This window comes from Pongo abelii, chromosome 18 (genome assembly GCF_028885655.2).
Source record: "Pongo abelii isolate AG06213 chromosome 18, NHGRI_mPonAbe1-v2.0_pri, whole genome shotgun sequence".
In the NCBI taxonomy this organism is placed as follows: Eukaryota; Metazoa; Chordata; class Mammalia; order Primates; family Hominidae; genus Pongo; species Pongo abelii.
In genome coordinates, this window is record NC_072003.2 from 80588768 (window position 1) to 80614454 (window position 25687).

The 25687-nt window shown below is 49.0% G+C and overlaps 1 protein-coding gene across 1 annotated transcript in view; it reads right to left on the reverse strand.

Moving 5' to 3' along the window:
• The window catches only part of LOC100452660 (polycystin-1-like protein 2), a 51964-nt gene that overhangs the window by 8434 nt on the left and 17843 nt on the right, over positions 1 to 25687 (reverse strand). The window contains exons 6-13 of the mRNA XM_054535069.1: positions 24328 to 24548; positions 20420 to 20824; positions 16741 to 16818; positions 12790 to 12839; positions 10998 to 11115; positions 7302 to 7509; positions 2989 to 3109; positions 1152 to 1293 (exon numbers count right to left, since the gene is read on the reverse strand). Coding sequence (XP_054391044.1) covers positions 1152 to 1293; positions 2989 to 3109; positions 7302 to 7509; positions 10998 to 11115; positions 12790 to 12839; positions 16741 to 16818; positions 20420 to 20824; positions 24328 to 24548 — 1343 coding nt within the window. The remainder of the gene's footprint in view (positions 1 to 1151; positions 1294 to 2988; positions 3110 to 7301; positions 7510 to 10997; positions 11116 to 12789; positions 12840 to 16740; positions 16819 to 20419; positions 20825 to 24327; positions 24549 to 25687) is intronic.

Below are 25687 nucleotides of genomic sequence, written 5' to 3' on the forward strand. Positions count from 1 at the left end.
ATGGCTGGCTAATTTTCTAATTTTTGTAGAGACAGGGTCTTGTTCTGTTGCCAGGGCTAGTCTTAAACTCCTGGCCTCAAGGGATCCTCCCACCTCAGCCTCCCAAAGTGCTGGGATTACAGGCATGAGCCACTGCACCCAGGCTGAGAACTTGACCTTTTCGAGAGTCAGTTCGTCATCTGTAGGATGGGGCTGATGATAATAGCTTCCCCACAGAGATCTCGTGAGGTGGGAGTATGCTGGGGAAATGCTCAAGATCACGGAGCCAGGAAAGACCAGAACCAGGATCCGGAAACAGGCTGAGCCCACCCCGAAGCCCACACTCTTCCCAGGCCCCGAGATCACTGTAAAGAGCCACGAGTGGACCTGCAGTCACATCCCACATCACCTGGAGTAGCCACCTAGGTTTTCAGAGAGCGCATGCCTGGAAGAGCTGGGCATAAAGAGAATTTTAACCCATAAAAACTCATTCTTTGGCCTATACCCAATTCGGAAAGTTTGGGGTGGACCCAAGAGTGTGCATGTTTAACTAATTCCTAGTTTATCCTGATGTGCATGGTCTGTGGGCCACTTCGGGAAATATGGAAGCAAAGCAATCCTTCCTAAAAAGAATCATCACCTCCATTGTTTGTGTGTTTGAGAATCTATGTTTCTCACACAGGGCTTGTTTTAAACGAGAAGCCCTGAACAATCCTGGCAGGGCATACAGGTTGCACGACCCCAGAATGACCTGCTTGTAACACTGGGGTTATCTCATTCATCCTGCAAAATAACCATTCTGAGGCAGGCATTTCCATTATCCCAGTTTACATGTGAGGAAACAGAGGCATAGAGAGGCGAAATCCTCTGCCTAGAGTCTCCCACGTAGAAAGTGGCAGTGGTGTGATTTACACCAGAGCCTGCGCTGTGGCCTCTGCACTAAGCTGATGCCCTGGCTGGGCGTGGTGACTCACACCTGCCATCCCAGCACTTTAGGAGGCTGAGACAGGAAGATCGTTTGGCTCCAGGAGTTCAGGACCAGACTGGGCAACATAGTGAGATTCCATCTCTCTATTTCAATATTTAAAAGAAAAATAAACTGACGCCCAATATCTGAGCGTTTCTGGGTTTATCTGGGTTCCCTGAGAGGAGATAAAAAGGAGGCTTTGCACCTGTGGCTCTGATTCGGATGACCTCTCCCCAGGACTGCAGAAAGGAGCTGTTCAGCAGCAACATGGAGGTGTTGCTCTGGAGGAGAGTTAAGGACCTTGGCCAAAATCCTCTGAGTCTGCAGGCATCCGGGAGGGAGTCGGCCTGAAAGAGAGGATGGCCCAGGGGTCCTGACGCTACAGCCAGGCCACTGGACTACAGCAGGACAGTGGCTTCTGGGTGCTAGACAGACTTTCAGATTTATTACTGATGAACAGAGGACAGGCAGCCCCAGCTCCCCAAGAAGGTCACCCGGAACATACACTTTCCAGCCTCAGTGCGGTATTTGTCTTAGGTTGGGCTCCCTAGAAGCAGAGCCTGAGATGGGGATTTGTGTGCAGGTTATTTATTTATTTATTCATTTATTTATTTATTTTTGAGCCAGGCACAGTGGCTCACACCTCTAATCCTAGCACTTTGGGAGGCCAAGGTGGGCGGATCACCTGAGCTCAGGAGTTCGAGACCAGCCTGGCCAACATGGTAAAACTCTGTCTCTACTAAAACTACAAAAATCAGGCTGGGCATGGTGGCTCACGCCTGTAATCACAGCACTTTGGGAGGCCAAGGCGGGTGCATCACGAGGTCAGGAGATCAAGACCATCCTGGCTAACACGGTGAAACCCCATCTCTACTAAAAATACAAAAAATTAGCTGGGCGAGGTGGCGGACGCCTGTAGTCCGAGCTACTTGGGAGGCTGAGACAGCAGAATGGCGTGAACCCGGGGGGCGGAACCAGGAGTGAGCCGAGATCGTGCCACTGCACTCCAGCCTGGGCAACAGCGAGACTCTGTCTCAAAAAAAACAAAAACAAAACAAAACAAAAAATCAGCTGGGCATGGTGTTACGCGCCTGCAATCCTGGCTACTTCGGAGGCTGAGGCAGGAGAATCGCTTGAACCCAGGAGGCAGGTTGCAGTGAGCTGAGATCGTGTCACTGTACTCCAGCCTGGGTGACAGAGTGAGGGTCTGTCTCAAAAAAGAAAAAAAAAGAATTAAAAAGAAAATATTTTTGAGACGGAGTCTCACTCTGCTGCCCAAGCTAGAGTGCAGTGGATGATCTCTGTGCACTGCAACCTCTGCCTCCCAGGTTCAAGTGATTCTCCTGCCTCAGCCTCCCAAGTAGATAGAATTATAGGCACGCATCACCATACCCCGCTAATGTTTTTGTATTTTTAGTAGAGATGGGGTTTCACCATGTTGGCCAGGCTGGTCTCAAACCCCTGACCTCAGGTGATCTTCCTGCCTCGGCCTCCCAAAGTGTTGGGATTACGGGCATGAGCCACCATATCCAGCCTTGTGTGCAGGTTATTTATGGAAGGAGGATCCACAGGGAAAAGCAGTGGAGAGAGAGAAACAGCAGAGAACAAAACGAGGCAAAAAACAGTTACTGGAGGCATCCAGCCTCAGCCTGGTCGCACGGACAGCCCTGAAGTGTAAGTTGCACAACTGAAATCACCCTACCTGGGGACAGAGAAGCTGGGCAATTAGACCCTCCATCCATCAGCTGTTGGCCAATGGCCAGTCCACGAAAGCTGGAGTTAGGATTGTCTGCCTGGGAAGCGGGACTTTGCTGAGATGCCAAGAGCACCTGCTGCAAAGTTTCTCCAGAGCTTATGCTGTCTTGTGCCCCTTTGCCCTGCTGTTGATTCCCTGATTTTCTCCCCAGCCCAATACCCCAAGTCCCACACCACAGGCTCTGAATAGAGTTGACCCAACCCTGGCCCAGCACTGGGCATGAGACACAGGTGTGCTGAAAGCGCAAGGGAGATTTCCATTCTTGAGTGATTGTCACTGTTCTCACCTGCTCTGTTGGGGTGTTGTCCAAATACCAGCTGAACATAGCCACTGGGGAGCCCTCCCCCATGGTGACCCTGAGCAGAATGTCTTCGCTGGCATTAACTGGCCTGCAGTTCCTCTCACAGCTGAAAGGCAGACAGAGGACAGAGTGAGGAAGCTCCCCCAGGCATTGCTATCATCTGGATGTTTGTCTCCTGAAACCTCATGTTGAAATATGATCCCCAATGTTGGAGGTGGGGCTTCGTGGGAGGTGTTTGGGTCATGGGGTTGGACTCCTCATGAATGGATGAATGCCTCCCTCGGGAGTGAGTTCTTGCTCTACTAGTCACCCCCGGATCTGGTTGTTAAAAAGATGGCCGGGCATGGTGGCTCACATCTGTAATCCCAGCACTTTGAGAGGCCCAGGCGGGTGGATCATCTGAGGTCAGGAGTTTGAGACCAGCCTGGCCAACATGGTGAAACCCTGTCTCTACTAAAAATACAAAAATGAGCTAGGCGTGGCGGCAGGTGCCTGTAGTCCCAGCTACTCGGGAGTCTGAGGCAGGAGAATCGCTTGAACCAGGGAGATGGAGGTTGCAGTGAGCCAAGATCACACCACTGCACTCCAACCTGGGTGACAAAGTGATACTCCATCTCCAAAAAAAAAGAACCTGGTACCTCCCGCCCTTCCCTGCACACACCAGTCCCCTTCATCTTCCACTGTAAGTGGAAGCAGCCTGAGGTCCTTAGCAGATACAAATGTCCAGTCTTGGATTTTCCAACCATAAGAATCATGAGCCAAATAAATCTTTTTTCTTCTTTCTTTTCTTTCTCTTTTTTTTTGAGACAGAGTCTGGCTCTGTCGCCCAGGCTGGAGTGCAGTGGTGCGATCTTGGCTCACTGCAACCTCTGCCTCCCAGATTCAAGCAATTCTCCTGCCTCAGCCTCCTGAATAGCTGAGATTACAGACATGCACCACCATACCCAACTAATTTGTATTTTCAGTAAAGACAGCGTTTTGCTATGTTGGCCTGGCTGGTCTCGAACTCTTGGCCTCAAGTGATCCACCCACCTCAACCTCCCAAAGTGCTGGGATGACAGGCATAAGCCACTGCACCCAGCCAACCATTTTTCTTTATAAATTACCTAGCCTCAGATATTCCTTTATAACAATGCAAAATGGGCGGGGCGCGGTGGCTCACGCCTGTAATCCCAGCACTTTGGGAGGCCGAGGCGGGTGGATCACGAGGTCAGGAGATCGAGACAATCCTGGCTAACCCGGTGAAACCCCGTCTCTACTAAAAATACAAAAAATTAGCCGGGCGTGGTGGAGGGCGCCTGTAGTCCCAGCTACTCGGGAGGCTGAGGCAGGAGAATGGCGTGAATCCGGGAGGCGGAGCTTACAGTGAGCTGAGATAGCACCACTGCACTCCGGCCTGGGTGAAACAGCAAGACTCCATCTCAAAAAAAAAACAAAAACAAAAAACAATGCAAAATGGACTCAGACAGGCATTGTGACCACTGGCCTGGTCTTTTGTCCAGTCCTTCTCAAGTCCTTTGAGAAGGTAGGAAATGGCCCTTTTTCAAATTAAAGATGGAATAAAAGCCGCCCCTGCCCCAACCAACACTGGGAGGTAGCCTTGGTTGTGAAGATAGACTGAGTCATGGCCTGACTGAATTCCCATGTCATTCACTGCACAGCGTAATGATATGGTAGGTGAATGAGGCTGAGACAGGACCTGGGTTCTAATTCTGTCCTTGTCACTTATGAATGGTCACCTTATGTGCATCACTTAAACTTTTTTTTTTTTTTTTTTTTTTTTGAGACTGAGTCTCACTCTATCGCCCAGGCTGGAGTGCAGTGGCGCGATCTCGGCTCACTACAACCTCCGCCTCCCAGTTCAAGACAGTCTCCTGCCTCAGCCTCCCAAGTAGCTGGGATTACAGGTGCTCACCACCATGCCCAGCTAACATTTGTATTTTTTTAGTAGAGATGGGGTTTCACCATGTTGGCCAGGCTGGTCTCAAACTCCTCACCTCAGGTGATCCACCCGCCTCGGCCTCCCAAAGTGCTGGGATTACAGGTATGAGCCACTATACCTGGCCGAATCAGTTAAACTCTCTAAGCCTCAGTTTCCTCAACTGCAAAATGAGGGGATAGCCTAGATAATTTCTGTGATTCTGTTTAGTTCAGATAATGGTAAACTAATGCTGTGGTTTAACAGCGCGCCCGCCATGCACACATTACTTCCATTGTCTCTAGCTCGTCCAGCGCTCACAATAGCCCTATGAGTGACATGTTAGCATCCCCACATCACAGGTGAGCAAACCAGGCCCCGAGAGCTTGTGTGATTTGTCCTAAGTGATGTAACTTCTAAGTGGGCAGATAGAATGTGAACCATCGTGTCTGGATCCAAACTCTTGGCCTTCTCTATAAAGCCTCTATGAAGGCCAAAGCAACTCCATTTCGGATGCTAATCTGCCACGTGGACTACCGATTAACCCCAATTCCAGGAATGCCTCTAAGACTTCTATTCTCTCTAAAGTTCTTTGTGTAAGACCATGTACTTACTATGAGTCCTGCCCTTAAAGAGATTCACATAGTATTCTTACCTTTCGCTACGACTGTCCTACGCATTCCTTCCCTATGGTATATAAGCCCTGGTTCTGGGGGGTAATGGCGCTGGCTTTCACCATCTTGTCTTGCAGCTGCCCTAGACATCATGGTTTCTGTTCACAAGTCTCAATTAAATGTTTCTTTCTGAGAAACTAAATTTGTCAGCTTCTTTCTCTGGCCTCTCTGCTTCCTCAAACTTTGGGGGAAGGTTTGCATAGACCTGCCCTCCACAGGATGGTCCCCCAGTTTCCCTTTTGGTCTGAACTTGATGATAGCTCTTGAACTTCCTACTTCTCTCATGTCTGTCCTAGTCCAAGTGTGCGGGACGTTCTCTATCTGCCTCTCCATTCCAGTCTCCTCCCACTTGCGGCTCTGACCTGGGAGACTGAGCTCTATATACTGCATCACCCAAGCTGCCACACCCTCCAGCTTCTGACTGGGTCCAGCCAATGGGAACCATTGATAGAGGATTGGAGGGTGAGAGGAGAGAGTTTGGGGAATTTATTCACGGCTTTCCCTGCTCTTTTCCCCGATGGGCTGCAGGTGGGAGAGGCTGTGCTTCTCCAACCAAGGCCACAGCTCCCTATGTGTGTGGTCCTGCCTAGTCTTACCTCTGCATTGCTGGGGGTGATAATGGCTTCCCTTGGTTGTAGTCCTGCCTTGTCGCCCCTGGTTCATTGCCTTATACCTGCCCTCACCTGTAAACAGTCCCTTCATCAGCTCTCTTCCATTCATTCCTGGTTTGTCTGAGCCATCAGCTTCCTGCAGGGACTGGCTGATAGGCCAAGCAACCTTGACCTCCTACCTTGACTCCTGCAACAGCCTGGGCAATCTCCCTGAGTCTTCTCTTGCCCTTTTTCAAGTCATTCTCCACTGAGCCACCAGAGCATATTGAAGTAACATGCTTAGAACTCTTGGATGCTTGGCTGGGCGCGGTGGCTCATTCCTGTAATCCCAGCAATTTGGGAGGCCAAGGCAGGTGGATCACCTGAGGTCAGGAGTTTGAGACCAGCCTATCCAACATGGTGAAACCCCGCCTCTACAAAAAATACAAAAATTAGCTGGGCGTGGTGGCATGCGTGCCTGTAATCCCAGATACTCAGGAGTCTGAGGCACGAGAAACGCTTGAACCCGGGAGGCGGAGGCTGCAGTGAGCTGCGATGGTGCCACTGCACTCCAGCCTGGGTGACAGAGCGAGACTCCATTTCAAAAAAGTAAAAATAAAAATAAAGAACTCTTGGGTGGTTTCTCTGTATCACTCTTAGGAAAAAGGCTAAAATCTTGATATGACCGGCAAGGCCCCACTTGAGCCAGGCCCTGCCTACACTACCAGCTGCTTCCCACCCTTTTCTTCTCCATCCTCAGGACACTGGCCTCTTTCACTCCCTGATGATTTTCTGCTCCCTCCCTCTGCCCACTCTGTTCCTGCTCCAGCTGCCCCTTCCCTGCCCTGTGAATTTCTCCTGAACATCTCTGCTGAGCTGCAGTTCCTGAGAGAAGTCTCTCTAACCCCCAGTCAGGGCAGTTTTCATAGAAGTGCGCTCTCTCCCTTCTTCATTCGTGTCCAGCCGTGCTGATCACCAGGTGGTAGTAACCCCTATGAGAACAGAGACCACCACAGCAAGCCCTGCCCCAAGGCAGCCCCAGCCTTCGTGGGTCCTCAGTAAGTGTTGGCTGAACGAATGAATCAGGACCCTGGAGGAACTGCCCACATGCCCCACCTGACTCGAGGCCTGAGTTTCCAGGGCGCAGACACGTAGAGGCACCACTCTGCCCTGTTCTCCAGCTCTTGGCCTCTCAGAACAGCCAGGTGCAGGGTGACAGCAGAGTCAGGCGGCGGCAGGCAGGATGCTGGAACCACCAGCTCCTTCTGGTCTGTGCGAAGCAGCTGCCTCTCAACACAGCCGCTCCACTGAGCCCAGCAGTGCCCTGAAAGAAATGGACAGACACTGTTATCCATCAGGAGCCCTGAACGTGGCACACGCTGCTACCTTCTGGTTTTGAAAGGGGTCATGAATAATAACATCAACTCTAAATAGACATTTTAATTTTTTAACGTCATTTTTATATTTATTTATTTTGAGATGGAGTTTCGCCCTTATTGCCAAGGCTGGAGTGCAATGGCGCCATCTTGCCTCACTGCAACCTTTGCCTCCTGGGTTCAAATGATTCTCCTGTCTCAGCCTCCAGAGTAGCTAGGATTACAGGCATGCACCACCACACCTGGCTAATTTTTGTATTTTTAGTGGAGATGGGGTTTCAACATGTTGGCCAGGCTGGTCTCAAACTTCCAACCTCAGGTGACCCACCCGCCTCAGCCTTCCAACATGCTGGGATTACAGGCCTGAGCCACCACGCCCGGCCAAAATGTCATTTTTAATGCGGGTTGCAGAAATGGTGCTGTGGAAGGATGCTTTTGGGAAAAAGAACCATGCTTCACCCAAACTCTGAGCAAATCTGCAGGATGTGGTTGGCTTGTTTTGCACCAGTGAGTTGCACTGGTGCTCAGGCAGGTGTATAGCAGGAGAGGGGCCAGGAGGATCTATGGCCCTGGGAGAAGGTCCAGGGCAGCTTCTTATCCCGCTACATTTGTCATTCCATGTGGACGAGGCTGTCCACAGCTGCATGTCCCTGTGGGCTACTATGGCAGCCTGGGAGGCTATACCACCATCTGGGAGGCTGCTGTGTCACCTCCTGCTTTATGTTAGCAGCTTCCCAAGTTTCTGTATCCTCTGCCCTTCAACTCTATTGACTGATGTTTACTCATCAATACCTCACTTCCCACCATCTCCAATATGGTGACAGGCATACAGCAGGAGAGGGGCCAGGAGGATCTACAGCCCGGGAGAATTCCAAGATTCCCTAGATCTACAGCCTGGGAGAATATTCCCAAGATTCCTGGGAATATTCCAAGAATTCCAAGATTCCCTAGATCTACAGCCCCGGGAGAATATTCCCAAGATTCCTGGGAATATTCCAAGAATTCCAAGATTCCCTAGATCTACAGCCCCGGGAGAATATTCCCAAGATTCCTGGGAATATTCCAAGAATTCCAAGATTCCCTAGATCTACAGCCCCGGGAGAATATTCCCAAGATTCCTGGGAATATTCCAAGAATTCCAAGATTCCCTAGATCTACAGCCTGGGAGAATATTCCCAAGATTCCTGGGAATATTCCAAGAATTCCAAGATTGCCTAGATCTACAGCCCCGGGAGAATATTCCCAAGATATGTTCCCTGAGCATATTTCCAAAATATGTTCAGGGTTCAGGCTCATCAGCTGAATCACCTAAACTCTGTACTTACATGCTCTGTATTCAGATAAGGAGAATGAATATTCAGAGGGATGTCATGACCACGTAACAAATAACATCAAAAGCCTTAAAATGTTGCATGACTTTTGACCCAGTTATTCCATTTCTAGAAATTTATTTATGAAAGTAACCACAGTTGTAAATAGAGATTGAACTGTATAAGAGCAACCAATGTGAAACAATCTAAATGTCCAAAAAGAGGGTAAAGAAATGATCACACATCGGCCGGGCACTGCGGCTCACACCTGTAATCCCAGCACTTTGGGAGGCCAAGGCAGGTGGATCACCTGAGGTCAGGAGTTCGAGACCAGCCTGGCCAACACAGTGAAACCTCATCTCTACTAAAAGTACAAAAATTAGTTGGGCATGGTGGCACATGTCTGTAATCCCAGCTACTCGGGACCTGAGGCAGGAGAATCGCTTGAACCTGGGAGGCAGAGGGTGCAGTGAGCCGAGATTGCGCCACTGCACTCCAGCCTGGGTGACAGAGTCAGACTCCGTCTCAAAAAAAAAGAAAAAAAAAATTCACACATCAATGTTATGGTCTATTGTGCAGCTATTACGAAAATCAAGATGGAGACGATACTACGACATTATAATATGCAGGTTATATTGTTCAATGAAAAGAGGGTAAAGAAAACAGTATGAAAAACATTTATTTCTTTCTCTCTTTTTTTTTGAGATGGAGTCTTACTCTGTCACCCAGGCTGGAGTGTAGTGGCACAATCTCAGCTCACTGTAACCTCCACCTCCAAGGTTCAAGCGATTCTCCTGCCTCAGCCTCTCGAGTAGCTGGGATTACAGGCACCCACCACCACGCCTGGCTAATTTTTATATTTTTAGTAGAGATGGGGTTTCACCACATTGGCCAGGCTGGTCTCGAACTCCTGTCCTCAAGTGATCCTCCCACCTCAACCTCCCAAAGTGCTGGGATTACAGGCTTGAGCCACCATGCCTGGCCCATTTATTTTATTTCTAAAAGCTAAAAGAATGTGTATGTAGCTAGGCTATATTCCTGTAAAAAGGAGGATACCATTTCTACAATGTGAGCGCTAGTGCTGCCATCTTGGTTTGTTGGAAAATGCCTGACTGACTTCCCCCTTCTAGATTCTCTCCCTAGGGATATACCAAAGGGCTGGGGGAAGGGGAGGAGTCCACACCAGAGGGGAGGAGCACTTTATCACTTTTATTTGGAATTGCCAGCATGTGGACCAGCTTTTCAGGTTTCATTATTGTTTTAAAATTCTCTAGATCCCCTTGCTGCCTGCATTCAGGGCCACCCTTGGTCTGTCACTTCTTTCTCCCACCTTCTTTTTTTTTTTTTTTTTTTTTTGAGGTGGAGTCTTGTTCTGTTGCCCAGGCCAGAGTGCAGTGGCACGATCTCAGCTCACTGCAACCTCCACCTCCCGGGTTCAAACGATTCTTCTGCCTCAGCCTCCCGAGTAGCTGGAATTACAGGTGTGCGCCACCATGCCTGGCTAATTTTTGTATTTTTAGTAGAGACAGGGTTTTGCCAGGTTGACCAGGCTGGTCTCAAACTCCTGACCTCCAGTGATCCACCTGCCTTGGCCTCCCAAAGTGCTGGGATTACAGGTGTGAGCCACCACACCTGGCCCCACCTCCTATTGCCATGGAATTTGCAAGCTCTGGCATGTACAAGTTACACAAAATGTAGGCCATAGGGAAAGCTGGTGTGAAGATTAAGAAAAAGAAAAGCAAAATCTGACCGCTGCTCACCATTTCTTAGTGAAACAGGACAATTGAAGAACTCTATCGTGGGCCAGGCGTGGTGGCTCACACCTGTAATCCCAGCACTTTGGGAGGCCAAGGTGGGTGGATCACTTGAGGTCAGGAGTTCGAGACTAGCCTGGCCAACATAGTGAAACCCCATCTCTACTAAAAATACAAAAATTAGCTGTGCTTGGTGGCAGGCACCTGTAATCCCAGCTACTCGGGAGGCTGAGGCAGGAGAATGGCTTGAACCCAGGTGGTGGAGGTTGCAGTGAGCCAAGATCACACCGTTGCACACCAGCCTGGCAACAAGAGCAAAACTCCATCTTAAAAAAAAAAAAAAAAAAAAAAAAGAACTCTATTGTCACCTACCACATGACCATTGGAATTGTAACTCCTTGTCATTGTCTGGCCAGTCCAGGATCACTGTCGTGAAAGGATCCACGTATGGACCAGGTTGGATATACACCTCCATATCGCCTTTATCTTTCTGCAAAAAAAGCAGCCAGCTGGTGAGACTCCAACTACAGTTAGCTCAGGCTCACTGTGGGGTGCTGTTGGCATCCCCCTTTCACCCCAGAGCAGTCTGCACCAAGAGCAACCGCAGTGTAAGGCATGGAGTGGAGACAGACCCTGGCCAATCCCCCTGGCTTCCTTCCCCTCATGGGGCGTGGAGTCGGTTACTCAGGATCCCTGGGCAAGTCACGTTATTCTGAGTGTGGACTCGGGGCACATGCAGTGTTCCTGGAGTAAGTTCTGGTGGGACTTGTTAAACAGCTCAGGCTCTGGAGCTTCTTGCTCAAGCCCCGAAGTCCTGACCTGAAATAACACGGGGCTCCAATGGAACTCAACCCCCAGTGGCCTCCCGTGGCCTGAGATTAAAATCCAAACTTCTTGCCTTGGCACCTAAGGCTGCGCGTGATCTGGCCTCTGTCCATGTGTCCATAATCTCCTACATCCCTCTCCTCCACCAGGCTCCAGCCACGCTGGCCTCAGGCCATCGCCTGCCTCTTAGATCTGCCCACTCAGAAAGCTCTTGTTCTGCTTTCTGACATAGCTGGCTGGCTTATCTTCACGTGTCCGCTTACACGTCACCTCTGGAGAGGCCATGTCTGACCACATCAGCCAGACCACCCTGTTCATTGCTATCACTGCACTCTATTGGTTCTTATTAGATACTTATCACAATTCCTAATTCTATGATAATGTGTTTGTTGGAGTTTTTTTTTGAGACAGAGTCTTACTCTGTTATCCAGGCTGGAGTGCAGTGGCACAGCCATGGCTCACTGCAGCCTCAACCTCTCAGGCCCAAACTATCCTCCCACCTCAGCCTCCCAAGTAGCTGGGACCACAGGCATGTACCTTAACGCCTGGCTAATTTTTAATTTTTTTTTTTTTTTTTTTTTTTTGAGAGATGAGGGTCTTACTTTGTTGCTCAAACTCCTGGGCTCAAGTGATCCTCCCACCTCGGCCTCCCAAAGTGCTGGGATTACAGGCATGAGCCACTGTACCTGGCCGATATGTTCGTTAGTATCACTCAGTAAGCTTCCTGAAGGCGGGGACCATATGTGCTTATTCACTATTGCATTCCCAGCCCCTAATACCAAGCCTTGAACATTGTAGATGCACAATAAGTCTTTCTTATAAAATAAATGTATGCATGAACAACGTCAACAGCAAGGAGTTGAACTCAGTCTTGTTATAAAAACTGAAGAGCTTGGTCTGTTTTCTTTTCTTCCTGCTTTCTAATATAAGCATTAAAAGCGATAAATTTCCCTCTGAGCACTGCTTTAGCTGCATTCCACAAATTTGCATAGGTTGTACTGTCATTATCATGCAGTTAGAAATATTTTCTAATTTCCCTTGTGATTTATTCTTGACCTATTGATTTTTTTACAAGTGTGCTGTTTAATTGCCAAGATATCTAACAGATATCTACATATCCTAGACAGCTTATTATAGATTTACAACATAACTCTGTCGTGATTAGACAACTTGCTTTGTTTGAATTCAGTCATTTTGGGCCTCTTTTCAAATGGAAGAAGCCTCAGGGATTCCTAGTGCTGTGGCTATTGGTACCAACAAACCAAAACTCAAAACTAAAACAGAGTGCTTGGATATCTTTTCCTTGTGAGGTTAAATGTTTTTTAAAGACAATACTCACATTCTTTCCTTCAGCATTCACCCCAGATGGTTCTTGGAGACCGGAAGGGGCTGTGAACACAGTGGGAATGGGTATCAAGCTTTGGTTGGAAACCTTATAAAAGGTTGTCAAAACATAGAGTCAGAGAGTCATGTGGAAAATGCCACCAGTGGCATCAACCTGTCTTTGAAAATGGTTTAAGGGAACATAGCAAATGTTCAAGTCACAGGGAAATGGATTAAAACGGAGCCATCGTGTCCACCACTGGACTAAAGACACCTTTGGTAGCTGAGAAAGAGGCAGCTGCCAGTGAAGATAAAACACAAGATTTAGAGTCAGACAGATGCAGCTATGCATTGCTAATGTGTGTTTTTGATTTGTTTTTTTTTTTTGTTTTGTTTTTTTTTTTTTTTGAGACAGAGTCTCGCTCTGTCTCTCAGGCTGGAGCGCAGTGGGGCGATCTTGGCTCAATGCAACCTCTGTCTCCCGGTTCAAGCGATTCTCCTGCCTCAGCCTCCTGAGTAGCTGGGATTACAGGTGCCCATTACCACACCCAGCTAATTTTTTGTGTTTTTAGTAGAGATAGTGTTTCACCATGTTGGTCAGGCTGGTCTTAAACTCCTGACCTTAGGTGATCCGCCCATCTCGACCTCCCAAAGTGCAGGGATTAGAGGCATGAGCCACTGCGCCCAGCCTGCACTGCTAATGTTTAACTATCAGTAAAGGAGGTGGGAGTGAGGAGCTCTGATTTGTAGCGTTTGTCAATTTCCATGGTATAAATATTCCCACAAATCTATAAACCTGATGCTACCGAATATAGAGTGAGGAGAGATGGGCACGCTCACCTCTGGCAAGTGGGTGGAGTCGGCACCACACACTACGTTGTTGTCAGATCCTCTTATTGGCCTCCTTTTGGCTATGTGAACTGGGCAGGTGAGTTATCCTGAGTCTTAGTTTCCTCATTTGTAAAAATGCCTGGAATCCATCCCTGTTTCTCAGGGCTCCAGGAAGACTGAATGTGGTGCTGTTTATAGAATTGCTTTGTAAACTATACATCTAGAAAGAATGTCATCCTGGCTAACACGGTGAAACCCCGTCTCTACTAAAAATACAAAAAAATTAGCTGGGCGTGGTGTCGGGTGCCTGTAGTCTCAGCTACTCAGGAGGCTGAGGCAGGAGAATCACTTGAACCTGGGAGGCAGAGCTTGCAGTGAGCCAAGATGGCGCCACTGAACTCCAGCCTGGGCGTCAGAGCAAGACCCTGTCTCAAAAAAAAAAAAAAAGAAAGAAAGAAAGAAAGAAAGAATGCTAGTGTGTCAAGTTTAAACAATGGAAAAAGATACAATCAATTGATGTCTCTGAAAATATATATATTTTTGAGATGGAGTCTAGCTCTGTTGCCCAGCCTGTAGTGTGGTGGCATGATCTCGGTTCACTGCAACCTGCACCTCCCGGGTTCAAGTGATTCTCCTGCCTCATCCTGCTGAGTGGCTGGGATTATAGGCATGTACCACCATACCCAGCTAATTTTTGTATTTTTAGTAGAGACAGGGTTTCACCATGTTGGCCAGCTGATCTCGAACCTCTGACCTCCAGTGATCCACCCACCTCGACCTCCCAAAGTGCTGGGATTACAGGCATGAGCCACTGTGCCTGGCCTACTGAAAATATTGAAATATTAATGATTAATGTCTAATTAAAGTGTAGTGATTAAGATAGGAACTTAGAGTTAATTCATGTGACTCACTAAGGCCCTGGATATATTAAGGTCTGAGTACCACGGATCTTTAAAAAATTCTCTCCCAGTGAATTCTCATTCACACAACTATAATTCCAAAGGCATGTAAAACTATACAAATCAAGGCTAAGATGCCAGAGAAAGGGAACTTTCTTAACCTTAAGAATGAAGGCAGTCCAATCAACCTGAATGAAAAAATTAGGAGAAATATTTGCTGCCTTTGATCCTGCATGAATCAGCCGTGTGACTTCTGCAAAGTCAATTAAACTTCCTGGGTCTCAAATCCCATATCTGGCTGTCGAACTTCCAGGCATCTATGCCCCCCTCCCTTGGTAGCAGCATCTATGGGTGATATTTTCCCTAAGAACTATCCCTCCCCAACTCTCAAGCCTTGGTTTGGGTGAAGCTGACCCTACATTGTACTCCAGTGTGGGCGTAAGACCCTGACCTGCCAGACTGACTGCCACTTCCCCTGGTCTCAACAGCTGGTCCAGGAGAAACCATGAACTGAACTTCAGCCAGCAAGAGGCAGCCTCAGGACTTCTACTAGAAATATTCATCAAGAGGTGCTCTTTCTCCTCTGGGGTTAAGGATCAAAGCCTGGGGCCATCTTGCTACTGCTGGGAAGAAAGAATCCAAAAGAAGCCAACTCAGAACCAGAGGAGGAGAGATGCAGGTTTCTGAAGACATTGAGCGACGCATCCAGCTGTGCTTAAGCACAGGTCTACTCCCTGGGCTTTTCATTTTCATTTTCATTTTCTTTTTTCTTTTTTGGGGGGATGGGGGGGCGGGAGACACCGTCTCACTTTGTCACCCAGGCTGGAATGCAGTGGCATGATCTTGGCTCACTGCAACCTCTGCCTCCCAGGTTCAAGCGATTCTCCTTGCCTCAGCCTCCCCAGTAGCTGGGACTACAGGTGTGTGCCATCACACCCAGCTAATTATCATATTTTTAGTAGAGATAGGCTTTTGCCATGTTGGCCAGGCTGGTCTCGAATCCCTGACCTCAAGTGATCCGCCACCTCGGCCTCCCAAAGTGCTGGGATTGTAGGCATGAGCCATGGTGCCCAGCTGGCTTTTCATTTTCTGAGCTGATAAAATTTCCTTTTGACCCAAGTCAGTTTGAGCTTCTTTTCTGTCCCTTGCTACTTGAATTGTCCTAGCAAACACATTCGAGTGAACCTACCTCTGATGGCTACTGTCAGCTAGTTCCCCAACACCCATTACCCCAGCCTTCCTCCTGGCAGCCAGAATCCACCTTCTCCCACAGAACCTGAAAATGCTGGGTATCTGCTTTTCCGGTGCAATTTATAGCGGCAGACATGACCCTACTTTGGTCATGGTATCTGAGGTGATGATTGCTTAGAGTGAGTGGGAAAGATTTTTCCCCTAATAAAAAGAGGTACACAGGAGGAAACCCCTGCTCCCACTGCTGGATAATGCTGGATTGACATGCAATATCCGGAACTGCAGCAGTCACTTTGATTCCTTGAGCAGCAAGCCTAAGGCAGCCCCAAAGCTCTAATGATGGCAGAGGAGAAAGATAGACTGAGCCTGGTTTCTCACTGGCATCACTGAGCCACTGAACCAACCCTGGAAGTGCTTACCTCCTAACTTCTTATGTGAGACAAGAAAGCCCTGAATCTGAAGCTACTTAGGTTGGACTTTCTGTTACTTGCAGCTTAAAGCATCATAATGAATGCAAACTCTTGTTTTAGAATTCTGTGTCAGTGGTTGGCCAGGCTCGGTGGCTCACGCCTGTAATCCCAGCACTTTGGGAGGCTGAGACGGGTGGATCACGAGGTCAGGAGATCGAGACCATCCTGGCTAACACGGTGAAACCCCATCTCTACTAAAAATACAAAAAAATTAGCCAGGCGTAGTGGCGGGCACCTGTAGTCCTAGCTACTCAGGAGGCTGAGGCAGGAGAATGGCGTGAACCCGGGAGGCAGAGCTTGCAGCGAGCCGAGATCATGCCACTGCACTCCAGCCTGGGTGACAGAGTGAGACTCCGTCTCAAACAAACAAACAAAAAAAGAATTATGTGTCAGTGGTTAAATGTTTTACTGTAAACATCATTGCCTCCTTAGAATAACTGGAGGATTCTAACCATCTGTAGAACAAGATACGTATTCAGAGCCGTGTTCGGAGAGGCCCCTCACTGGAGCCCAAGCAGGTGCAATGCCCTGGACTCTTGGTAAAAGGTTTTATGCTCCCTTGCAGAAACACCTTGCCTGTGATAGTGATGTTCCCGATTTCCAAACTCAGGTTGGAGAAGGCATTCCTCACCAGCATGGTGACCAGAAAGGTGTCTGCAATACAAAGGACCCAGAGTCACAGCCGTTGTCATGAATTTGACCAAGAAAACTCTCCCAGCTTGCTCTCTAGTACACTGATACCTCCAACGAAATCTTTCACCTCTGAGCATTTAATGAATCCCTGCTGTATGTCAGGCACAGCGCAAGGCTCTGGGGACACAGCGATGAAGGAGCTTGGTTCTTGTCCTCAAGGGCCTTATCATGTAGTAGACACATAGGACAGTGAACGCCAAACCACAGGAGGAATCGGCATGGAGCACTGTGGGCATTGGGTGGGGCCGCTTCAACCTCAGGAGAGAAAGAAATGGTTCACAGGATGGAGCCAGGGCTGGAGCTAAATTTGAAAGGAGAAGTAGGTTCTCGATAGATAAGACTGCGGATTCCCAAGAGGGAGAGACATAGCAGGATTGTGAGAAGGGTGGAGACAGTGGAAAAGGATATTTTATTTTATTTTTATTTGATTTTTGAGACAGGGTCTTACTCTGTCACCCAGACTAGAGTGCAGTGGCACAGTCTCAGCTCACCACAACCTCCACCTCCCAGGCTCAAGCAATTCTCCTGCCTCAGCCTCCCGAGTACCTGAGATTACATGCTCATGTCACCATGCCCGGCTAATTTTTGTATTTTTAGTAGAGATGGGGTTTCACCGTGTTGGCCAGGCTTGGAGAAGGATTTATAAGATTTATTTAGATACATGTGTGTCCCATCCCTTCTCCCTCATGGGGAAGGGGCTGTGGGTAGGGGCTACCTTCTGTCTTCTCAAGCCCAGAGAGAAGCGCTTCAGAGGGTAGCCTTCCTTGGAAAGCCTGGTATGTGTCTGTTTGGGGTCCGCATGGACAGGCTTCATACTCATGCCTTTGAAGGAACAGTCTGTGATGGGAAGACGTGCGGGTAGGAAGGCGACAGGAGGAAGGGGCTGCATTTCTGTGTCTGGGAAATAACTGCATTTGGTTGGGAGTCAGCCAAGACATGGATCAGAATGTTCTGTGGACCAGATGTGTGCCTTGGGGAGACGGATGCTGACGAGGGGAGGGAGAATGAGGAGAGTCCAACAGAGAAGGGAGATGGCCAGGGAGAAGCAGCCAGGGCATGTGGCCAGCTAAAGGGGAGGCATCCCCCACCACCCCAGGAACAAAGGCCTATAAGGCCCAGCTGGGGGCCCCAAGAACCCAGAGAAGCTCCTACAAGAAAGAGGCAGCTTCAAACATCTGCTAGGCCTCAAGAGCCAAGCCAGCTAGGACTGGGCCAGCACCACCAAGTACAAATGTCCCTGCCCTGTCCCGTTCCCTTTCCATCCTTCCACCCCCGCCACCCCTGGAGTCATCCAAATCTGTTGGCCTTAGGGGCAGGAGAAGTCTGTTAATCATCTAACAGTGAGCAAAAGTCACAAGGCATGCGGATATTTTAACAGAGAGGGATCAACTTCCCCTGTGGAGTGACCTTTATAGCAGCGAGTTTCATGGGAGGAGTAATTTTTATAGGTAACAAAGCAAAATCTGCATCTGGCTTATAACCCATGCGTGGTGTGATTTTCCAGCTGCAGCAGCCTCTAGACTTTCCCTCTTCCAAGCTGGACCCTTGGTATCTGGCAAAGCCCCCGTGGTTTTCTTCTCAAATCTATCATCCCTTCTGCTATCTGGTTTGTGGAGTTGCTTGCAGAGGGCATGGTAACCCCACACCTGCACAGTATCACCCGTTTTCTAACACACCTCTGAGATCCAGGGGGAGCTATGGGCAGGTCCTGGATGGGCTGGAGACTCTGCCATTCTCATCACATTTCTGCCGGCTGATCTCATCAGGGCCCTCAAGGACTCTCTGTTCCTTACAGATTAAATGCAAATGGGCGCTGTGGCCACCTCCCCTGGCTGGTGCCTGCCAGTCTGTCCTCCCGTCAGCATCATTGCAAATACTTCTGAGATAGACCAGAGATGGGACTTGGACCCCTGCCCTGCCTCATCGAGGACTGTACTACAAGCTGGTTGGGGAGGGTGGCCCATGGCAGGCACAGACCCCAGTCAGATCATCCAGACGTTGCACCACAAATCTTGCTCAAGGTGCCATGCCCACTGATTGCAGACCTTGAGGAAACGAAAATAAACAGCTCCTACCTTAAATCTTACTCAAGGGAGTTAACCCTATAGCCCGCACACACAGAAGACCAGAAAAATGACAATCTTTACCCTTTGCCTCATTATAATACTAAAAATCATGCCCAAGGGTGGAGCTTTAACATCTAATGAGACATACCACACATCAAGAAGCATGTGACCAGACTGCACAGGCGCTGAACATTCCCCACCTCCACATGCTTAAACATCGCCCTTTTCCCACCCTACCTCCTTTCAGAATGCCGGGTGTGGTGGCTCATGCTTATAATCCCAGCACTTTGGGAGGTCGAGGCGGGCAGATCACGTGAGGTCAGGAGTTCAAGACCAGCCTGGCCAACATGGTTAAACCCCGTTTCACTAAAAATAAAATAGGCATGGTGGTACATGCCTGTAGTCTCAATGACTGGGGAGGCTGAGGCAAGAGAACCTCTTGAACCTGGGAGGTGAAGGTTGCAGTGAGCTGAGATTGTGCTACTGCACTCCAGCCTGGGTGATAGAGTGGGACTCCATCTCAAAAAAAAAAAAGACAGGCCAGGCACGATGGCTGATGCCTGTAATCCCAGCACTTTGGGAGGCCAAGGCAGGTGGATCACCTGAGGTTGGGAGTTCAAGACCAGCCTGGCCAACATGGTGAAACCCCTCTCTACTAAAAATGCAAAAAAAATTATCCAGGCATGGTGGCGCACATCTGTAATTCCAGCTGCTTGGGAGGCTGAGGCATGAGAATTACTTGAACCCAGGAGGCGGAGGTTGCAGTGAGTCAAGATTGCGCCACTGACTGCACTCCAGCCTGGGAGACAGAGCAAGACTCGGGCTCAAAAAAAAGAACACCCTCCCGACTCTTTGGAGAGTCAGCCCCTGAACCTCCACTCCACTGTTGCCTCCTTTATGTTTGAACATAAGCCTCTAATAAAAAGCCTCGTCCAGGAAAGTTTGAGTACATCAGAGCCTAAGACCCCATGGTCAGCAATACTTCCTCTCTCCATCCCCGTCTCTGCCATTCTTGGTTTTTACCTCTTTCCCGCTAGGGCATCACCTGCAGTTTCCCAAACCACACTCTTCTCTAGAGATGTTTGAAGATATCTGAATATGCCTGGTCTCTTACAGGGGCCCTAAATGGGGGTGATTTTGCCCCCCAGGGGACATTTGGCAATGTCTGACATTTTTATCATCATGACTTGGGGTGCTGGTGCTACTAGCATCTAGTGAATAAAAGCCAGGGATGCTGCTAAAACTCCTTCAGTACCAGCCCCCAACTGTAACGAGGAATGATCCAGCCCCAAATGTCAGAAGTGCCGAAGTTGAGAACCGATAACTCAATGATGGCAGATTACATCTGGCTGTTCCTTATCTTGTGACGCAGGCAGGATGCTATGAACAAAATCTATGTCCAGGACACACTGGAAAACTGGCTGGCAGGACCCTGGGCACCAAGTCAGAAAGGGAAGAGGAGGAGCATCAGAAGGGGAGCCACTAACCCCATGTACCTTCAACTGGAACAGCCAGGCGGTAAATCCCAAATGGCTCTCCAAAGCTCACTTGCTCGTGGGAGAAGGTTGCATTGAGTCCTGCCACCTCAAAGGTCAGCTCTTCTGGGGTGCCCTGAGCCACTGAGATGTTGATCAATAGGTCCTGTCCAAGCTCCAAATGGTCAGAAGCCCAGGAGGCCTGCAGCCCTGACAGCAGCTCTACCAAGTGGACTGTGATGTTCCTGGAGATTGTAGAGGTGGTGGTGTTGCTGGTGGCTTGGATCTCCAGGCGGTGCCTCCCAGGGCCCATCAGTTTCTGGCTTTCTCTGTCCAGGGTCAGATTGTACGGTAGCAAGCCCCTTTGGGTGGTGGACTCGGCCAGGGTTATGTCACCCGAAAGCACAGTGTAAGTCACTCCTGTTCCTAGGTGGGGTAAGAAAAATTTAAGAATGTTGGTAACAACCATGGGGTTGATAATACTATGGCAGCTCAGACTCAGTCTCTGAAGCCTGATTCTGGATATAGACATGGATACAGATACAGATATAAAGAAATATGTAAGGATATGCCCCCTTCTCAAATATTAATGGTGGTTATCCCTGAGTATTAGGTTAATGACTGATTTCGTCTTTCTTTTGAGACAGAGTCTGGCACTGTTGCCTGGGCTGAAGTGCAGTGGTGCGATCTCGGCTCACTGCAACCTCTGCCTCCCGGGTTCAAGCGATTCTCCTGCCTCAGCCTCTGGAGTAGCTGGGATTACAGGTGCCTGCTACCACACCCAGCTAATTTTTTGTATTTTTAGTAGAGACAGGGTTTCACCGTGTTAGCCAGGATGGTCTCGAACTCCTGACCTTGGATTTGCCCGCCTCACCCTCCCAAAGTGCTGGGATGACAGGCGTGAGCCACCGCGCCCAGCCATGATTTTGTCATTTGAGGGTCCGCTCTGTTCATTTGCATATTCTAACTTATTTATACTGTGCATGTCTTACCTGAGAACCTAAATATTTGTAATTAAAAAATTACCACATTTAGTTGCCAGGGATGTCCTGGTCAGGGGAGGAGGAAGAGGACTAAAAGGGAGCATTTCTTAAGGGTGGGGGCTGATTTTTATGCATGAGAATTAGCTTTGGGTCTTGTTCTAAGCAGGAGCAAGTGAAGCCATTCCTTCAACCTACATTGGTGACTGCCCGGAATCCTGCAAACCAACATGAGAACTCAGCCCATTCAGGGTAAGATGGGGGCTCCCTTGCAGTTTGCAGATGGTTGTTCTTATCAGATGCTAAATATTGTGGTTGACTCTTAAAATCTGACTTAAATCAACGAATTAGGATTCTTTCCAATAAAAACCAAGCTGGCGTAGTTCTTGTCTGGATGATGATGATGATGACTACGATGTAAGCCCCATGAGAATGGGAACCCTGACTTTCATATTTACTGCTGCCACCCCCACACCCAGCAGAGTAGTAGGGACTCAATTATATTAGTAGGATGAGTAAATAACGAAGGATTATTTTGTTTCCTCAGGGGAACACATGAGCCCTCTTCGTCCAACAACCACACAAGAACAGAAGGGGTTTCCTGAGCGCTGTGTTAAAGCCCCATTATGGCTTCCATAGCTATTGCTATGAGAGGGCTCCAGGTGGGATGTGAGGTCAAACCAAGCCACCTGCTCATTGCACTAGCTCTGTACTGCCCTGTTTACATCAACAGGCCTCTATTCTGATCTCAAACTGGGCCTGGGCTTCAGGAAAAACGCTGCCCTGGGTGAGGATGAGTCTTAGCCAGGAGGGTCTCTATTGAGAGAAGGGATGATAATTTAAAATATTTAACAACCAACACTGCATGGGCGCCAACCAATTAGAATGGATGCTCTGATAAATCAGAATAGACACTGCTACCAACAAATAGATGCCATGACCAATCAGAATAGACGCTGTGATCAATCAGAATGGACATCCTGACCAATCAAAATAGGCATGACAACCAATCAGAGCAGTCTTTGTGACCAATCAGAAAACACAGGCCGGGCGCGGTGGCTCACGCCTGTAATCCCAGCACTTTGGGACGCCGAGGTGGGTGGATCATGAGGTCAGGAGTTCGAGACCAGCCTGGCCAATATGGTGAAACCTATCTCTATTAAAAATACAAAAATTAGCCGGGTGTGGTGGTGGGCACCTGTAATCCCAGCTACTTGGGAGGCTGAGGCAGGAGAATTGCTTGAATCCGGGAGGCAGAGGTTGCACTGAGCTAAGATCATGCCACTGCACTCCAGCCTGGGACAGAGCAAGACTCCATCTCAAAAAAAAAAAAAAAAGAAAGAAAGAAAACACTGTGGCCAGGCACAGTGGCTCCTGCCTGTAATCCCAACATTTTGGGAGGCCAAGGTGGGCAGGTTACCTGATGTTAGGAGTTCGAGGCCAGCCTGGCCAACATGGCGAAATCCCATCTCTACTAAAATAGAAAAAAATAAAAAATTAACCAGGCATGGTGGCACGCGCCTGTAGTCCCAGCTACCCAGGAGGCTGAGGCATGAGAATCACTGGAACCCGGGTGGTGGAAGTTGCGTTGAGCTGAGATCGCACCACTGCACTCCAGCCTGGATGACAGAGCAAGACTCCGTCTCAAAAAAAAAAAAAAGAATAGACACTGTGACCAATCAGAATGGACATGACAATCAATCAGAGCAGTCTCTGTGACCAATCAGAAAACACACTGTGACCAATCAGAATGGACATGACAATCAGATCAGTCTCTGTGACCAATCAGAAAACACAATGTGACCAATCAGAATGGATCCCAGCCATAACAGCTGGCACGGCTATACCAGTGGGTGCAGCTGAATACTGGCCTTGGCCAGGGGCAACCTGATTGTGCCAAGCTAGTCGATGCTGGCTGCACTGAGATGGGCTCAGGCCCAGTTGGTAGCAGTCCCAGTGCCACCTCATCCTAGTCAAATTCCCAACAGGAAGTGACTTGGAAGTTCGGTTCTACAGGGATGCAAAGAAGGGCCTTTGGAAGGCTGGGAGCGCTCACTAGCTTACTAGCCTTCTGACTCTGGGCAAATGTTTTAACCTTTCTGTGTCTTCATTTCTTCATCTGTAAAATGAAGATAATACTAGTATGTAATGAGTAGGCAAGTTTATGCAAAGCACTTAGAACAGTGCCTGTCACACACTAGGTGCTAAATAAATGAATAAATGATAGTTTTAAAATGAACTCGGCCAGGCGTGGTGGCTCACGCCTATAATCCCAGCACTTTGGGAGGCCAAGCTGGGTGGATCATCTGAGGTCAGGAGTTTGAGACCAGCCTGACCAACATGGTGAAACCCTGTCTCCACTAAATACAAAAAATTATCCAGGTGTGGTGGCACACGCTTGTAATCCCAGATACTTGGGAGGCTGAGGCAGGGGAATCACTTGAACCCAGGAGATGGAGGTTGCAGTGAGCCGAGATCGTGCCATTGCACTCCACCTGGGGAATAAGAGCAAAACTCCATCTCAAAAAAAGAGAATTCAGTAGGTGATCCTTGTTACTATTTATTCAATTTTTTTTGAAACAGGGTCTCACCCTGTTGTCCTGGCTGGCGTGCAGTGGCACGATCTCAGCTCACTGCAGCCTCGACCTCCCGGGTTCAAGCCATCGTCCCACCTCAGCCACCCAAGTAGCTGGGACTACAGGCATGTGTGACCATAACTGACTAATTTTTGTACTTTTTGTAGAAATGGGGTCTCACCCTGTTGCCCAGGCTTGTCCTGAACTTCTGGGCTCAAGCGATGCGCCCGCCTCAGCCTCCCAAAGTGTTGGAATTACAGGCTTGAGCCACTGCACCCAGCCCACTATTTATTAAGGTCTGGGAGTTGGATAGATTTGGAGGAAATCAGTGATTTTATAGCTTGCCTTGATGTGCCCAATTCTGCAGACTCACCTCCATCAAGCTCCACCTGAATCCACAGAGGATCCCCAAAGACAGCCTGGCAGAGAGGACCGGCTCCTGACTGGGACAGGCCGGAGCATGCAGTCACACTGAGCCTCTCCATCTTGTCTTGCACGGTCACTTGCCTCTGGGCTGTCACAGGCCACTCACTGGTTGTGCATTCAGCAAACACGGTGAATTCCCCAGGAGATGTGAACTGGTGGGTCACATTGCTGGACACACTGCCGGCCACGGTCAGGGACATGATCAGTGTTGGGAAAACACAAAGACACGCATTTACACATGCACTGACAGGGTTTGGATCTGCGCTCCTGCCCAAATCTCATGTTGAATTGTAATCCCCAGTGTTGGAGGTGGGGCCTGGTGGAAGGTGACTGGCTCGCAGGGAAGTTTTCTCATGAATGGCTTGGCACCATCCCCTGATGCTGTTCGCTTGATAGTGAGTGGGCTCTCACAAGATCTGGTTATTTAAAAGTGCATGGCTGGCTGGGTGTGGTGGCTCATGCCTGTAATCCCAGCACTTCGGGAGGCCGAGGTGGGTAGATCGCTTGAGGTCAGGCGATTGAGACCAGCCTGGCCAACATGGCAAAACCCCATCTCTACTAAAAACACAAAAGTTAGCTGGGCGTGGTGGTGCACACCTGTAATCCCAGGTACTAGGGAGGCTGAGGCAGGAGGATCACTTGAACCCAGAAGGCGGAGGTTGCAGTGAGCTGAGATTGCACCACTGCATTCCAGCCTGGGCGACAGAGTAACAGCCTGTCTCAAAAAAAAAAAAAAAAAAAAAAAAAATCCAGTGAATACTAGTAACACTAGCAATAATAGTAACAACTTAGACCATGTCATTCCTGGCCTGAAAACCCTCCTATTATCCTCTGTAGCAGGTGCTGTAGGGAATCCCCCAGATTCCACTCTTCAAGCCTGAGGCATGCAGCCTGTACACCTGTGAGCTGTGGCTGAGGGCTCATAGCTGAATCCATGTCCAGGAGTCCCTTTTAGCCAAAGGGAGCTGCCTCACTCAAACCTACCTCCCCTCCCGTGGACATCCTGCACGCCACGAGTGCTCAATGCCGGGGTATAATGGTCTGGCTCTCTGGCCTCAACTGGAAACAACTCTGAGGGCCATCTCCGCTCAGAGGTTTCTGCAGGATCGGCAGGGCCTCTGTGGCCCCTGCATCCCAGTTGAACTCTCCTCTTGCCCCATCTTACTACTCCCTTCCCACGCTCCACATCAGAGTCTGTTTCCTGGTTCCTGTGAGACAAAGTAGCAAACTCAGGAAGACAGATGCGCTCATTTCTGTTTGCCAGCATAATCACAGGAAGCCCCTGACTTTGCAGTGACAGGCAGCCC